General features: G+C 42.2%; 1 protein-coding gene across 2 annotated transcripts in view; it reads left to right on the forward strand.

The window, feature by feature from the left end:
• The window catches only part of CLUH (clustered mitochondria homolog), a 256366-nt gene extending 239023 nt beyond the window's left edge, over positions 1–17343 (forward strand). For both annotated transcript variants that reach the window (XM_082246213.1, XM_082246212.1), the window contains exons 23-26: positions 7309–7402; positions 10956–11090; positions 14370–14443; positions 16543–17343. In XM_082246213.1, coding sequence (XP_082102339.1) covers positions 7309–7402; positions 10956–11090; positions 14370–14443; positions 16543–16717 — 478 coding nt within the window. In that variant the 3' untranslated portion in view covers positions 16718–17343. The remainder of the gene's footprint in view (positions 1–7308; positions 7403–10955; positions 11091–14369; positions 14444–16542) is intronic.
• Positions 17344–18415: the final 1072 nt, after the last annotated feature.

An 18415-nucleotide genomic window follows, 5' to 3' on the forward strand; every position in this document is an offset into this window, starting at 1 on the left:
ACCCTGATTGCTTGTGCAAAAACATGGCTCGCTGAGGGATAGAGAAGTGGGAAGAAGGACAGTAGAATGGGCACCCTCTGCAATGGCTCCCCTAAAAGTAAAATTATCCTTAAATGTCTGCCCTTATGGGCTATCCCCACTGTTTCAAGGGCACAGGCCTCATCCTCCTTTGTATCTAGGGAGAAACTCTCTGCAGCTATATTTGGACTGCCAGATCATCTCCCAGGGGTTCTCTAGCTTTTGATACAAGCATGGGTTCTCTCCTTCCCTTCCTCCCCTTTTGGGGCAGTCAACGGAAGTTGCCATGAAGGGGAAAAAGGAGGAAGTGGAAGCTGCTGAGAATCAGGAATCCTTTGTAGAGGAGTCCTCCTAGGAGGAAGCTTGGGTCCAGGGTTGTCTCAGGCACAGAAGACCACTGTGGTCTTCCAGGTGGATGTGAATTACACTAACCTTAGTTACCGTTGTCAGAATCCTCTTCTCCTAAAGTCACTGGTTTTCGGTCCTGGCGACCACCAAAGCAGTTTGCCCACAAGTACCCCATAGAGTAAAAATTCTAAAAAAAAATAGGGCTCCCTGGCTATTTCCTTTTTAAATAAGACTCTGTTGACTGGGACCTGGTCTTAAAATATGCCATAGATAAGATGTTATGCAGCCTATGGTGGGAGTTTGCAAGGTCCTTGGCAACACTGGTGCTCTATTCCAGGGAAACTCATTGTAAGTTGCTGCCATTTGGCAGATTTTGGAAGACATTTTCTGTGAGCCCTGAGCTTCAGTGGATGTTTTGGAAAATTTCATAAGTTGGCTTTTACTTGTAGTTTTTCACCAGTGTTTACAACATTGAACAACTTCTCTCTGGAGAAGAGATGTTTGAGAGTGGATATGCGATGTACCAATACCTTACTGGTGACCTTGGCACAGGGAAAAAACTTAAGTGAAAGGGAGTTTAAAAAGAAATGTGGCCATTCCCTGAAACTGTAAGAGAAGTGCTTTATCCTTAAACTGCATGGAGGGTTCTTTACTGTCAGAGCGGTAAGGATGTGGAATTCTCTTCCACAAGCAGTGGTATCAGCAGGGAGCATGTATAGTTCAACTATTAGACTGGTACCTTAATTATCACAACATACAGGGATATATAATTTGACTATTGACATGAACACAAGCACACTTACACACCACAGGTTGAACTAGATGGACTGGTGTTTTTTTTTTTTTTTTTTTTCATCCTTACCAACTATTTTACTATGTATATGTACCTATGTATGAACACCATGTCTGTTCACATGAGAAGGATCTTTTGGCTCAAGTGTTTGTTGGTGAACTTCTCTGCAAGAAGCAAATTGAAATGCTGCCATTTGATGGTGAGCGCTTATTCGGACCATTCCTGGATGCCCATATCCAAGGTTTGACTGTGGGGAAGAGCACTCTGTTCCCCTTAAGAAGGCGGCAAAGGTGATAGGTCAGAAATCTTTAGCATCCAAGACGGGTTCCTTTTGTAGGACCAACTGGACCCCCTAGTCTTCTAGTTCAGGTGGAAAATCCTCCTGTGAAGGGACGCCCCCACTTGCTCCGGTAAGGGGACGTCTGTGGCCTTAGCGGCCACCTGGCATCATGAATGCACATGCAGTGTGGTGTCCAGAGGCTACAAGCAGGAGTTTTGCTGCTTTCTCCTACGCACTTTTATAAGCTCAAGGGTATTTTCGGATTCACAAAAGAGCAAGTTTTCTTGCGGCACTGGAAATACTGCTGTCCCAAGGTGTCATAATGCCTGTGCCTGCAGAGGAGCGGTCTCGCTGCTTCTATTCCAACCTGTTCACAATTCCAATGGCTATTGGGACATCCAGCCTATTCAAGACCCCAAAGTTTTCAACAAGTTCCTAAAGGTAATTCGGGATAGAGTCTAACTGGTCAAGGATTGGTTTGCTGCTTCATTTCCTGGCATCAGTGGATATCAACAATGCCCTCCTGCACATCCTGCTTTTCCAACCTCACCAATGGTTTCTATGCATTGCAGTAGAAGATGGCCACTATCAGTTTGTGGAGTTACCTTTGGCCTGTCCATGGCCCCCAGGGTGTTTACCAAGGTGTTGTCTCTGGATCTGGGGTTGTTCCCTGGGATTCCTATTGTGTGATACCTGGACGATTTGCTTTTAACTGCAGTCAGATCAAAAACTGGAGAGGTTTGGCTGGATACTGGACCATCAGAAATTAGCCTGGTTTCCAGCTGGAGTATTTGGGTTTGGTCCTAGAAACGCTATTGTATTTGAAGGTTAAATGGCAGTTGCTTCTATCAGTATGGGACAGATGTCCTTAGAACTGACAAAGCATTGAACTGCTAGGATCAGATCAGATCTGGAATGGCAGATACCCAACCAGATGTTGGATACTGGAAAATTCTGCTGATCTGAAAAGTCTTGGCAAAGGTTGTCAGTGGAGCGGAAGTTGCTTATCAACGTTCTGGAACTTTGGGCAAGCTAGCTTTAATACATTGGTATGTCTGCCTATGGTTTCTCTCCAACAGGGTGCAGTTGGACAATTCCACGACTGGCATATGTCAAACCTCAACTGGAGGAAAGAAGTCATGTTGCTTAGGAAGAACCGGACCTGATCTTGTCCTAGGCAGCTGTATCTGGGAGAATAAACCCTTCATTGAGCAGTGATTAGAGATTGTTGTGTACTTGGGATGCCAGATGTGGATATCTTGGCATCCAGATCCAACGACATGTTTAAGTCCTAAACCAGAAATTCTCTGACTCCTATGGCAAATGCCCCAGTGACTCTGTGGTATCAGCTTTCATCGATCTATGCCTTCCCTTGAACCCAACTTCTTCCTCTTCTGTTAGGCATTCTGGTTATTCTGATTGCTCCGGCTTGGCCAAGAAGAACTTGCTATGCAGACATTGTAAATCTTGTAGTAGATGAGCTGTGGGCTCTTCCAGATCAGCCAGTGTCCAATCTTCCATCCTGCTAATTGTACATGGAAGGTTTCTGTAACCTGATGTGAAGCTTATGAGTTTCATCCCCAGTGGTATGTCATGGAGCATATTCTGGCTTTTCTGGCGTGGAGATGTCTTTTGGTTTTGAGTATTTATTAGGGGGAAATCTTTGGCTATGCTTTTTCAGGGACTGTTTTGCATCTCATTCCTTGATAAAAGCCTATGTGCAGGGTGTCACACATGTTCCGCCTGTGCAGCCATTCCTGTCTGCATGGGACCTTAATTTGGTCCTATTAGTTTTGGAGTATTCTCCCTTGTGAACCTTTCCTAGAGATTCCCTTATCGTGTCTTGCAGGCAAGGTTGTATTTTTTGTTTTAAGCAAAAAAAAACGGCACTCCAGTGTATACTCTAAAATCTTGTGTTTATTGGCGGGTAACAAATGACATCACGTTTCAGCCAAACTAGTCTTATTCATAACTGGTTGAAATGAATTTGGCTCCTGGGTCTGGGAGTTGGCTATTCTTTTCTTCAAGGGAATCTTTCCTAGTTCTTCGCCTAGTTCTTCGGACATATAAAATCTTTACAGTCACAATGCCATTACAAAAACATAGTGCAACAGGAAAAACAAAACCAAAATATGAGTTAGTTCTCTTCGCCTGCAGCGCATATTTGGGATCAAATAGAATGCACGTTTAAATCAGTCGTCAACCGCTTATGGCTAATGGGTTCAAAGCAGCATTAAGGTTGGCAAGAATATACTTTAGTAGGTAATGGTCCATACGGCATATAAAAAGTAGCCAGTGCAGGGTTAATCCTATCCAATGGCCTGGTGGAGAGTGGAGCCTGAAGGCATGAAAATGTTTCCCAGTGGGGAAAAGAATGGAGGCATGCTAGTCAATAAAGTAACAAAGAAAAAGGAAAGAAAAAAGACTCAAAGGAAGAGAAGTACAGATAGAAAAAGGAAGGAAGGGAGGATAAGGAGGCAAGGGGCTAGAGAAAAAGCAATTCGAGGGGGGCCCGACTGTCTGGTCGGCTAGTCCTCAAGAATTACAGATCCAGAAAATGCACGGGTGGTCACATAGTCTAGAAAATGGTGTAGCCAAGTTTGCCAGGTCTGCAGCAATTTTTTCTGCGCATTGTTGAGAAACGTTGCTAGTTTTTCCTTTACCAATGCCGCTTCACGTTATCAAAGGAGAGGACTGGTGTTTTCCATGCTTTTGCGATTGTTTCAGGGCCATAAAAATGTGAGTCACAAGGACATGTTCTTTCTTTCTTAAGCCCTCTATTGGCAGGGATCCTTACACATGTTTGAGTGTAAAATTTATGTCATAGACTTGAATTAAGATTTTTTTTTTTTTTTTTCTCAGCTGCCTTTTCATTGCCTGTTTGTTTTGCCTGAGGAATCTTACAAAGGTTTAGATGCTTCCTGAGTCATTATTTTAGGAAAATTCTTCAGTCCATTTCTAAGGCCTTATGGCAGGGCTCGACAAACCCCGGGCGCCAGGTCGCATTTGCGACTAGAATTAGCGACCTGGCGCCTGGGGTGCCCTGCAGGAGGTGTCCTGTCCCTTTTGCGCCCCCCACCTCCTCCCCGAGTGCACGGACTTCCGCACCGTCCGAAAATTGAGGCCCCGGCTTTTCGGCCGCCTTCTGTGAGATGAGAGAGGCTTCCAATGGGGAACTGGCGCCCTCTTGTGGTGGCCGGGAGTAATGACTTTCCACTGCCTGTTCTCAATGCATTCTCATCTCCTTCCCAAGAGGAAATGAGAGGGAAGTTTTTGCAGGCTTCTTCTCCCTGTCCACTTACCTTTGCTTAAAGGAGAGTGGACAGGGAGTGTGGTTATTATTATTTTATTTTTTAAATTAAAAAAATAATAATAATAATTTTCTTTTTTTTTAATTATTATTAAAAAAAATGTTATATATTTATTTATTTATTTATTTATTCCCCCTCATCACCATGCCACAGCCGAAGGCCCCTTTCACACAGGCTGTCTGATCAGGTCCGCCTGTCAGTTTTTCAGGCAGACCTGATCGGACCCTTCATTCTCCTCTATGGAGCAGTAATCTGCCGCCATCTGATCCTGTCTGCCAAAAACAGACGGATGGTGGTTCTATTTTCTATCCATCCCGTGGATCGGATCAGATGGCATCGGATGGAAAGAGACAGTCTGTTTCCATCCAATTGCGCTATAGAGGAGAGTGGGGTTCTAGTCGTATTTATGTGTAAATTTAGTATCAGTTTTATTAAATAAAGCTTGGTTGTTTAAAAAAAAAAAACTGGCTCCTAACTTTTTTAGCTGGCTCCTAGATTTCAGGCAAATTTGTCAAGCCCTGCCTTATGGTATCAAAGGCTAAATTCATTCTTTTCTGGTTAAGGTTCATTCCTCTAAAGAGTGTCAATGCTTCCAGGGCTGTTTAGTATCAAGACTGTTCAAGTCTGTAAGGCTGCTATCTGGTCTTCTCCATTTATTTACTAAATTCTTCTAGGTTATTTATGTTCTGCTAAAGCCAGCTATAAAAGGAAGGTCTTGCAGGCGGCTTTGTAGTAGGGTTTCCCCTTTTCTGTTTTGTGGATTTTGGTTGGGTTGGCCTTGTTGCCCTTTCCTCACGTTCAGTGCATTGGGACATTTTTTTTTTTTTGTCGTGTATCCCAGGACACAGATATCCTTCCCCTCTAGCTTATGTTCCTTATTGCTTTGCTATGCAACTGAGGCTAAGTTGAGCTGGGAGGGGTTATGTCTTGGTGAGCATCCCTGCCTTTATTTGGCCAATACCCATTTACATGAAGGTGGCAGCATTACCCATGTAGTCATGAATATTCACTCCTCTGTCTCTTGGGATGTACTCCTAAAAAAAAAAAAAAAGAAAAAAAAAGATTATACAGATAAACCAAAAATCCTGATTTTTTTTTTTTTTAACCAAACGGTACCCTTGTTGACCTCCCATGTAAATTACAAAAGGGAAAAGAGCAACCTCATGGTGTAGTATAAAGAAATCTACATTTATTAAGAATGGTGTACATTCACATAATAATAAAGCATAGCCAGCATGTCATGTCATGAAGACAATCAATAAAAGTTCATATGCAAGTGCAGAAAATATAACAATTGTGATCCAAAAAAACATGACACCATTCAATCCAACAGTGTCACCGATGTGAGCGATCCCAAAACAAAGAATCCAACATTGAGTGCAATGGCTGTTCACCTCAATAATAATTCAAAACGTTGTTTAAGTGAAAAGCTTCTCCGTGTAGCTCCAATGATAATGGTATTACTGCTGACAAGATGTGGTAAATCTCTAGCCCAAAGTATAGATGTATGACTCCTTGGTATTTCCCTCATATAGGAATATATTAGAGAGAGGGCTTCATGGTGCAGTAAACTGAATCAATTTTATTTAAAGACAACAGTAACTTACAGTAAAATTGCAGGTAAACACTGTGAAGAAGGACCGCTCGGTGTAGAGAATCCGAACTTCCGGTCATTGCCGTAGACCAGAAGTGACTTCACCTGCCGCCTTCTGACGTGTCGCGTCACTCAAACACGTGACTTTCTCAAGAGTACCGTGACCGGAAGTTCGGATTCTCTACACCGCACATTGCGTGGACCGTCTTCACATTGTTTACCTGCAACTTTACTGTAAGTTACTACTGTTGTCTTTTTAAATAAAATTCATTCTGTTTACTACATCTTGTCAGCCGTGATACCAATATCATTGGAGCTACACGGAGAAGATTTTCACTTATAAACAACGTTTTGATTTATTCAATATTGAGGTGAGCAGCAATTGCACTCAATGTTGGATTCTTTGTTATGGGATCGCTCACATCGGTGACAGTGTTGGATTGAATTGTATCATGTTTTTTTGGATCACCATTGTTACAAAATTTTCTACTTGCACATTGGCTTTTTATGAATTTGTATTGGTTGTCTTCACTTTTATATTATCATCTAGATACATTTATTTACGGTTTTACACAGTTCTCTTGATTTAATGGTTATTAATTTAAATAATTGGTTATAGTGTTTGTTTGTTTTTTTAGTGTGTTGGTTTACACTAGATTATTTTCGAATTAGCGCCAATTTTCTCACAGATTTTAAATTCTATTTTGCTATGTGGTGACACTACAGAAATTGGCAGCTTATCCTCACATTTATATTTATTTGATCACATCTTACTTTACCACTATTCTCATTTACTTCACTGGTAGCGCATTGGCTTTTGTACCTCTATATTTTGTAATATTGTTATTATATTTGAAGTTCTACACCTTTCCCTGTATGTATATATCTATGTAGGTTTGTATATATGTGCAGTTAGTTGCACATCTCCATTTTATCTTAACATTTTCTGTGTTATCTCTTTAAGTCACCATCTTGTAGCACGTGTGTATGAAACTAAAGGGGAATTCCGTTCTGCCTTACAGCATGAGAAGGAAGGATACACAATATACAAAAACCAGGTCAGTAGTCGTAAATTACACTGTATATCTTCATCATGGTGAACTGTTAAAGGATAGCTATGTAGACTAGGGATCAACCGATATCGTTTTTTGTTGCCGATACCGATATTTTTGCCATCGCATATCGGTATCGGCCGATATTTTGTACATTTAAAGTTTTGCTCTTTTGTTTGGTTCAGAGCTATTATCCTGGATGCACCCTGGTTTGGCATAGTGGTGCTCTAGTACCTTAGAAGGGTGTTTCCTGGTCCCGTTAGACAACAGCTAGATGGTGGATTGGACTGGAGTCAGTGGACTACTGCTGCAGTAGTGCACTCACTGCAATGATTTTAATCACTACTGCAGTCAGTGCAAAACTGCTAGAAAAAAGCTAGACAGTGGATTGGAGTGGACATTAGTACTACTACACTTTTCAATACTCCCAGTTAAGAAGGACAATATTATACTGCAGAAAGCAGAACATTTCAGCATGTTCATGTTCACCTGTTAAACGGCTTCTGTTTTTTTCATATAATGCTGCCACTTCATTAACATGCTCACTTGGTACAGGAGGAGAGGAGGACAGAGGAGCAGAGAGAGAGAGAGGTATCTTCTAGCGTGGGAAGCAAGTCTTTTGTAGCGTGCCTCATTTTCTTTCCACCACTGAAGAGGATCACCACTTATGTCAATTACTGGTTCCTTCAAATAGAGATGAAGTTCATCATCCAGGCTCATTATTGCAGGCTCATTATTGCAGATTCAAAAGAATCCTCAGGAGGCCCAAATAAAACACTGAAAATGTCATGATCAATTGGACCACGATGACGAACATTCTCTTCTGTTCATTGTCCTCTTTTTGGACATTTTTCTGTTTTATATATATTAAAAATAGTGATCTGGACTTGTCTTTTCTGCAGGAACTTCCTGTTGAATATCTCCTGTCAGCCATTGTTTTGCCTTTGCCAATACATCATCAGAAGAGAAAGCATGGTTCTTGTATCAAGGATTCGAAAGACTTGCCAGCACAACATTTTTAATCTCTTCATGCTTCTCAAAACATATATTAATCAAAGCTCTCTGGCTTGACAGACCATCATTTGAAAGTTGGAGGGTGTTGTGTGCCATGACACTGAGGTCTGACATATCGGCAAGCCTTTTTCCTCTCCGCATGTTTGCTCTGCTGTTTCGAAGGAGCACAAGCATCACTCGGTCTTTGGTGATTCCCTATTCTTTAAGCATGCCTAGAAACATTTCTCTACTGTACTCCCCAGTGTGGGATCCTTGCATCACTTTTGTATTCAAGACCAATTGCCTTTTTGTCCATCCGCTGTCAATGAAGTGGCATGTAAGATTCATTAGTGACTGTTTGTCGTCCTCCTGACCAGCAGTCATTCGTGAATGAATGAGTTGCCAGCATTCTCTGGTTGCAGCATAGCCTTTACTTTCTCAACAACCTTTTGGTCTTTAATCTTTCCCGGCATTTCGGTTTGATAATACTACTTCTCTCTCTTCAGTGTGTACCTTGGCTCAAGTATGGACATCAACCACTTGACACCATTGTAAATGGCTGGTTATCAGTGACCATCATCTCTGTGATTACTCTATCCAGCAGTTGAAATCTTCATCTGAATCTAGACTGACACCTGTTTTTTTTTTTTTTTCTGAAACCTATCCGTTATTGTTGCCTGGGATAGTGGAGGAGGTATTTCAAAATCAAATTGATATTAATTTTGTTTTTTTTCTGTGCTGCATGATATAATTCAATATGATGAACTCCCAGACCACACTTTTACTTTTTCGGTCTTCATCCATTTCCATTGCAATTTGAAAGAGACAATAAGGTTAAAAAATTGGCTGGCTGGCTGCTGGCACCCTGCCCTGCTGTGGGTGGCTTGCTGGCACCCTGTTGTGGGTCAGTGGCTGATGCCTGGCAGTGTGGGTGGCTTGCTGGCACCCTGTTGTGGGGTGGCTGGCTGCTGTCACCCTGTTGTGGGTTGGTGACTGACGCCTGGCTTTATGGGTGGCTGGCTGGCACCCTATTGTGGGTCAGTGGCTGATGCTTGACAGTGTTGGTGGCATGCTGGCACCCTGTTGTGGGGTGGCTGGCTGTTGTCACCCTGTTGTGGGGTGGCTGGCTGTTGTCACCCTGTTGTGGGGTGGCTGGCTGTTGTCACCCTGTTGTGGGGTGGCTGGCTGTTATCACCCTGTTGTGGGTGGCTGGCTTGGTGTCATCCTGTGGTGGGTGGCTGGCTTGGTGTCACCCTGTGGTGGGTGGCTGGCTTGGTGTCACCCTTTGGTGGGTGGCTGGCTGGCTGGCTTGGTGTCACCCTGTTGTGGGTGGCTGGCTGGCTTGGTGTCATCCTTTTGACGGCTGGCTTGGTGTCACCCTGTTGTGGGTGGCTAGCTGGCTTGGTGTCACCCTGTTGTTGGTGGCTAGCTGGCTTGGTGTCACCCTGTTGTGGGGTAGGTGGCTGGCTTGGTGTCACCCTGTTGTGGGGTGGCTGGCTGGCTTGGTGTCACCCTGTTGTGCGGTGGCTGGCTGGCTTGGTTTCACCCTGTTGTGGGGTGGCTGGCTGGCTTGCTGGCCTGTCACCCTGTTGTGGGGTGGCTGGCTGGCTTGCTGTCCTAGCACCCTGTTGTGGGGTGGGTGGCTGGCTGGCTTGCTGGCCTGGCACCCTGTTGTGGGGTGGGTGGATGGCTTGCTGGTCTGGCACCCTGTTGTGGGGTGGGTGGATGGATGCTGGCCTGGCACCCTGCTGTGGGTCGATGGCTGGTGGCTGGCACCCTGCGGTTGGTGGCTGAGGCCAGGGCCTGTGGGTCAATGGCTGGCACAGTGACCGGACTGCAGCTGCACACACTGTCCAAGGCATGGGAGGCGGTCTTAAAAGGCCTAACGTGTCAAATTATAGGCCCAGCGCGCAGAGACACGTGAGTAACACACGCAATGACGTCACGTGTGCACCGCGCACAATATTGGCAATATCTGTAACTTCCGGGGGCGATTCCGATGTATCGGCCCTCGATAATCGGTCAATCCCTAATGTAGACCAAATAAGTTGACATCATGCTGATATAGGCTCTTTGCTAACAGTAACAAAGTACCTACTGGTCCCTAATGACATGTTTTACATTTTTGCCTGTACAGTAAACATGTACAACTGGTCATTATCATTCTCTATAGTCCAGTCTGAGTCAGACCTTGTTGATTTGTCTGGTCACTTTGGGACCTAGGGCCTCGTGATAGAATCAATGGTTTTGAAAGCTGTAGACACTGTCAGCAGGCTGTGTAGTGCAAAGTTGGCATTCCACAAGACCACAGGTACTTTGTTCCTGTTTACAAGGCAACCCACCTCTGACTATTTCTAACTTTGAAAGACAATCTAGTAATCTTTGTTTACAATGTGGTGGTAAGATTACTGTTTGAATATGATCTTGGCAGTTGTTTTTCTTGAGACCGTGTTTATGGTCTTACTAAGAAAAAAAGATCAAAATTGCTGACTGTCTTTACATTAGTTTGCTTCTGCTGTTTTTAAAGCACATCATCTCATAAAGTTGCATTTTATTCTCCATCCAGCTGGGGGAGCAGCATGAGAAGACCAAAGAAAGCTCAGAGTACTTAAAGTACCTGACCCAGCAGGCTGTAGCTTTACAGCGGACAATGAATGAGATTTACAAGAATGGATCCAGTGCCAACATAATGCCTCTCAAGGTGTGTGAACCATTTCTCCTGTGGATTTTACAGAAAGGCTCTCTGATTATAGAAAACAATAAATGTGTGTTAGTCTTGAAGATTGCTTCTCTAAAAATTCAGAGAGCTTTAACTGCCATATTTAAAACTTCTTGGGTCACGTGAGATCTATTTTTGTCATTTAGTCAACTTGTTATTTGTAAAATGACTTGCAAATTAGTAATGATAATTTATTGCCTTTCAATAGAAAATACAGCAAATGGGTTTATTTAGTAAAATGTATTTGTGTTATTTAAAGTGCTGACACCTCTATCAACCAGATTTGTTTACTTTAATCATTTTAATGCTAAGGTGGTGGTGCTACAAAAATTACTATTGTACAGTCTCAGCTGGGTACCTTAGGAAAGCTCTTTTGGGTTTAAAAAGGGACCTGCTAGGTGGAAAATGTTTTAAAAAGTTTCTGTTTTGTGCTGAACAAGCAAAATATTTGTTCTGCCCCACACTACCAATGGTTGATAGTAGGGGGCATCTCCACGTTTGCTTAATCAGATGAATAGGAGATCTTCTGCAGTAATATCAATCTTAGCATCCAAAATTAGTTCTGATCATAGGAGTTACTGCACTTTTGTTTGTCATGTTTTTTTTTTTTTTTTTTAATTCTTTATTAGAAAAAACATACAAGCATACCACAGATCAACAACAGGTACAACCAAATTCCAGGTGCAGCGAGCATATGATAAATTATAGACAATACAGACATCACTTCAAAGTGTATTAACGTAGCACAAAGTCGTCAATAGAGCAATGTACACCCTCCGTGAGGCCCACGGCCTTAGCTGTTAGAGCTGAATAGTGAACAAATAAATTTTCAGGACTCCTTCAGGCAGACCCCCCCCCCCCCGCCCCACCGGCATCCATCTCATGGCCGGCTACCGGGGAAGGGAGGCCCCCCCTCAGGTGCCCCGGAGTGCCGCGGCAGACACCAGAGGACCCACTGGCGGTACTTCCCCCAAAGGGGTGTCACACCGCATCACTCCTGGAAACTGCATGACCAACCCTATAGGGAGCCAAAAATATAATAGCTAATACCCAAGAGCTGTAAAGAGGATGAAAAAACTTATAGACGGTATGCTTAAAGCCGAAAAAGAGGAGGAGCTACGGGAAAAAGACAAAGAAGGGAAGAGAAGGGGGAAGGGGACCAAGGTGAGAAAGGAAGGGGACAGGGGAGCACCAAGGAGGGGAGTGGGGGGGAGGCCGGCCCACCCCAGCCCAGCGACCATCAGCGGGTAAGCAACTCTGTGTATTCCGAAGTGTATTTAAATTCATGCCAGTAGAACCAGCGTTTCAGGAACTTTTCTCGTGTACCGTGCTCAGTGCCCACTAGATCTTCCATCTCGTTGAGGCAATTGTTTGTCATGTTGACATGAACCTGAACTGGCTACTGGAAGTACTTTTAGCATCTGCACATTGCTGTGTTCAATTCCCAAGTCATTATCAGCGTCCCTCTGGACACTTTTGGATCGACTTCTACTGCCTTGCTTCCAGCATGACACGTCTGAGGAAGTGGAACTTTCCCCATTTTCTGGGCAGCAGGAAAGAAACTCCTGAGTGGATGAGCCCCACTCCACCCGAAATAAGGAAAATCAGTTTGAGTAGATTTGTTCTTAAAGTCTAATGTCATGGAAATTATTATAAGCTTGATGCACAAATAACTGTTACGCTAATGAGTGCACTTTTGGATATTATTTACGCCAAGTACAATTAATCCTGTTGTGCTAAAAAAAAAAAAAAAAAAGCACAGTTCTCAGCTCTTTTGTATAAGACATTGGAGTGCTCTCACCATCCCTATAGAAACAGATGCACAGGCTGATTCAGTTTGGATGCTTCCCCGTTTGTTCTGTGGTGAAAAATGGGCCGTGTTTATAGTCAGAGAACAAAAGGGGTTTACAGGGGAGGTGGCGCCAACACAACCAATCAGACATGTATACTTTCAAAAGTACAATAGGAAAGGGGAGTGTATGCTTATAGACAAACCTGACCGTGTGCATAAGTTTCCAGCTGTCAATTCAAACAATGCACTATTACAAAAATGGCTGCCAAACACTATCGTGGATTCTCATGGCCACGCTAATTCATAAGCATGCACTCCCGTCATCTGTTAGAGTGAATCCTATGTAATATAGTTAATAAAAACCATATTTGATAGTAATTATGCTATTGTTCCAGTAAATGGGACTATATCTGCAAAAGGAAATGGCAGCAGTATTTCAATCAAGCGGATCAAGCATAATAGAAAGCTACCGGTCATTATTCCAGCTAAAGGGTAGATAATTATCAAAACAATAATAATTCCACATCACAAACATATCTTCGCCAATAAATACTGTGGCCACGGCTGGCTGATATACATTTGCACGGTGGAATTTGATTCGCACTGCCATAGATCCGGACCAGCTTTCTCTCCAGCTGTAGCCGCTCAGAGCGCCCCCCCGTTCGGGAGATCAGGTGGGTGGTATGCAGTCTCCATTTAATGGAAGGTTTCCACAACTAGCAGTCTTTCCTCAATGCAAGTTAAAGCCATATTTGCTGGGCATAGCGGATACCGGTAAACAGACACTGGGAGACATAGTGTCAATTTAAATAAAATTTCCACACCACTAATAAATCCAAAGAGGTCTCCAGGATTCAGACACCAACCCAGTATTATGACTTTTCAGTTCTGTATATAGATGTGTTTTGCTGCTCAGCATGTTCCGTCTAAAGCAGGGGTCTTCAAACTATGACCCTCCAGTTGTTCAGGAACTATAATTCCCATCATGGCTAGTCATGTCTGTGAATGTCAGAGTTTTACAATGCCTCATGGGATGTGTAGTTCCGCAACAGCTGGAGGGCCGTAGTTTGAGGATCCCTGATCTAAAGTGACATGTGTTCATCATTCAGCATCTGCGCGGAGGTAGAGCTGCTGTTCCCCTTTCCAAATCGGATTCCTCTTTCACCTGAAGTTTGAGAAATTTCTATGTTGAAGACACATATTGCTCACCTCTCCTTTTAAAAAAAAGTGCCCAGTTGTCATGCTTGCCTTCCTGCTTTATGTTGGAGTTACTGACCAGAGACCAGTATGGTAATTTTGTATTTTGACTAATCTAGAACAAGCATACAGATCAGAAAAGTCAAAGTATTAAAACTAGAGGGTCAGCATCAAAAAGGTCATCAGTGGCAGGTTGAATGTTTGTCATGTCAAGTTTACTTAAAATGTAATAGGGATGTAGCTGTGCTTTTAACTGTGTTTCCCTCTTTCAGTTCACAGCTCCCAGCATGGCCAGTGTCCTGGATCAGCTTAATATCATTAATGGAATCCTCTTCATTCCCCTCAGGTGACAAACATTCTCTCTCATCATTTAAGTGAATCCATATGTAGCTCCTAAAGGTTATGGAAAGTGGCAGTCATAGACTGGCTGAAGGAGGGATAGATATGCAGGGCAAAATTTCTCCAGATGTTCACAGGGGATCACACCTGACATATATAAACCACCGCCCTACAAGGATAGGGACACTAGAAAAACCACAGACATTGCTTCCCTCATTGTGGGCTTATAATATATCTATATTTTTTTGTTTTGGATAGAATAGGGAAGGGTTTAACTTGTTGGGTTTTATCTGCTATGTATGTCCCATTGGGAATATTTGCTTTTACCAACTGTCCCGTAAATACAAAAGGAAGTTAGGAAAAAAAAATCCACCACCGAAACATTTACATCGCCAACATCGCGGGATCCCTGGACAGGTAATTGTCCTCACATGAAAATTCAGCAGCTACAGTATTTGTACTGTTATTTTTTTTTTTTTACAGACTGGAACTCCTCTTTAATATGTCATGGGAACTCTTTCAGTGAAAGCTTTGATATGAGTTTCTGGATCTTTTTTTTTTTTCTGAACAATGCAGCAGGAGGCGCTGGAACACACAAAGGTGGACATGAGCACCTAAGACTCCCAGGTAGATGAGAGCAGAGTTGAGGATTATTGTTGGGAGATCTCATAGATTAAATCAGTTTCTTTAACAATCATGCTTCACTTTTAACTAAAAATTCAGCTTGGAACCGTTAATTAACTCTTTAGTTAGAAAAAGCCCCAATGTTTTTCTTTTTTTCTCACTGTTATTGAAAAATGTGTAATAAAAATGACCTAAATAAAAAGAGGAAAAAAAAACTCCCTATCTTGCCCAATGACTTTAATTTCCTGTATCTGCTGTAGGTTTCATTTTCAGGACTTCAGTAGGCTTGACTGACAGTGCTTGTGGAAATGTATTCCCTGGCCTCCAACCACAAAGTGCTCCTGAGCATGGGTGAATAATGGCCACACCTCTCATCACAAGTGTCCTCACAAAGACTTGTATAGTCAAACTCTGGTTCCTATTGGGCTACACAGTCCTATTCAGACACTGCATTACTGCTGTAACAGAAAAATGGGGGTGAAGCTAAAAAAATGGGGTTCTTTTAAGACCATTAGTAAAAAAACTATCAGCGCAACTAATGTGTATTATATAATAAAATTAAATTAATAAACTCCGGCAGCTTACACTCACTGTGTTTTCACTCCACAATTAAACATCAATAATAAAGAAATAGTGCTGCGCCAGATACATAAATATAATTCACTCTCCTTCATGACTAAGTGAAGGGGGAGGAGCCTGTCTGTCATACGTCACCACGTCTCTTTCCTGTTTACACGGAACCGCTGCCATAACTCGCATGGCTGAAGTACCGCCTTTGTAAGTCTGATTTACGGTATCTTCTTAATAAATGCCATTTTAATAGCGGAGAGCACTAGATTTTCTTTTGCTTTCCCCCTTGTCATCATGCCTGGTGTTGAATACGAGTGATCCAGTGTGGTCCCTGTAAATAGCCAGTCAGCTGCAAGTCCTTATTGATCCATCTATCCACTATCCCAGAAGGGAACTGCTTTATCTGACCCATTGGTGATTCTTGGTTCAGATAGGAAGGTGAGAGGCCTGATTGCTTAGTGGTGGTGGATTTAGAAGCACCTTAATGAATTGATCACTAGGGAGGTGTAGGAGACTGCAGGAGTCTTCTGGATCCTTTGGACTTGGTTGCCACTGGGACTCTTTTGTGCACAAATTCACTTTAATTGCAGAATTTTTTTCACAATCCTCTATACAATTTTTTCACATTAATATATGAATATAACACCTTTTTGATGGACACCTCTTTTTTGGGGGTGATTTATTTCACTTTGTATTTTTATCACTTTGTTTTTTTTTGGTGGACATTATTTTGGGATTTATTTCACTTAATCACGGAGGAGAGTGAATTATGTTTATGTATCTGGCGCAGCAACATGTCTTTTAAGACCATATCTATCTGAATGTTTATTTTTGTGACTTCAGTTGCGTTTTGACTGAAATTGTATTTCGCCTGTAGACTTTTCCTTTCTGACTTTCCTATTGTCATTATAGTCAAAAGGACCTGGAAAATTTGAAAGCCGAGGTCCAGCGACGTCAGCAGTTACAAGAAGCCATCAAAGGAGCTGATAATCAGGAAGTTGACAACAAAGAAACAGAAGTAACAACAGAAGCAAGCAAAGCTAGCACTGATGCAGATGAGACTGTCCAGACACAAAGCTCTGCCTAGCCCTGTTTCCTGTTCTCTTACACACTTTGTAGAAGGATAACCCCTCAGGGGAAGGGGGGTGGGAAGGTTGTGGAGCCAGGAATGTAGATGTAAAAAGGAAAACAAATACAAAAGGGTGTCTTTGCGATGTTCTTACACAGATACACATGCTGATAATACATAAAACAAGTACTAATCTGTGAACCATCAGTGCAAAGGCTCTAAGTGGGCTTCTGTCTGCTGCAACAGGGCCCTTCCGTCCCAAAGCAGCTGTGCTCCTGGGAGATTTGATGCTCCTGCCTGCCCAAGCTGGGACTTCAATGTCTGTATGTTGGTGTGTGTTTGGGAAAATCCATTTCTGCATTTTGTGGTTTGACTTTAAAGGTATGGCTCTGTTTAAAGGTGACTGAACTTTTCTCAGGTTGTTTCATTAAGTGGATGGGGACAAGATATTAGAAGCCAGACTCCTAAATTCCGGGCCATGGTGCTGTGTTCTGAGCCAAATGATGCAGCTCATAACCCGAGACCTAAGCCATATAAATATGGAAAGCAAGCCCCTAAACCATAATTCCACAGCAAATTTAAGTGAAAAAAGACATGAATATTTTATTGTTCCTAAAACAGATGTTATAATTTAGAGGTGACATGGTCATATGTTTTTCGCATTTTATTATTTTTCTTTTTTTTATATTGAAGACTTTCAAGTTTTATATATCTGTTAAAGTTGTGTTCCTCTTTATTTTAATGGTGAATCTGTGATACATTATCACGTAGGACTGCATCATTTGAGTGTTTTTTTTTTTTTTTTTTGGCTTTCCAGATTATTAGTCCCTCTTCAGATCCAAAGATGCTAAACAACCTACATCCATTCTTTTGTCACCCGCAGACTAGTACCTGAATGTAAAAACAGATCATGGTCACTGTGCTTTATTTTGGGGAAGAATACAACACTTACAACAATGATAATACTTTGTCCTACAAAAGCTTCTATTCTTTGTGAAAGACTAGGCTGACTATGGGCAAGTGCCCCTAGAAGGTGCTTCCTACATATCACCATCATTTCTTTATTGGCTTCTCAAATAAGTGTTTCTCTCATCCTACAGCCTCCTGCAGTTTAAAAGAATCTATGGACCATTGTTATTTAATTTAATGACACCCCAGTTGGACTACTTCTGGAGGATATACGTTTCCTCTACATTATGAACTTCTGCTCTTATTAGGGCTCTAAAGTTGTTTGGTCATCTGTGTGTAATTTAAAGCAGCATTTGATTGTAGCACCCATGTTCACACTTGACTTTATCAAACCTCAAATTTCTTTTTTCCTCTTTCTTTTTGCACTAATGTAAAAATTTAGTGTTCTCTCGCGGTCTATGTCCGTTCCATCCCATGAGGAAAAAAGTAATATCCTCCTCTTTGGTAGGCTTATTATTTTCTTGACCTTTTTATAGCTTTCCATGAATTTGCAAACTGAAAGGATTGTGGGTTACAGCAAATTGCAGTTATTAAATTGGCTTTGGGGGTCAGGTCCATTAATGGTTCCTGTAGAATGGAAGTAATCTATATGTTGGCACTATAATAAGATAAAGATGACATTTAAAACTTTCTTGCAGAGTAGGGCAAGAGAATAAAGCTTGCCAATCTGTGAAATTTATGTTTATCCTGATCTAACCAGGATTTTAGTTTTCCTTTTTAACCTAGAGGTGTTAAAACGATCATATT

This window comes from Pelophylax lessonae (assembly GCF_965119305.1).
Source record: "Pelophylax lessonae genome assembly, chromosome: 2".
Classification (NCBI taxonomy): domain Eukaryota; kingdom Metazoa; phylum Chordata; class Amphibia; order Anura; family Ranidae; genus Pelophylax; species Pelophylax lessonae.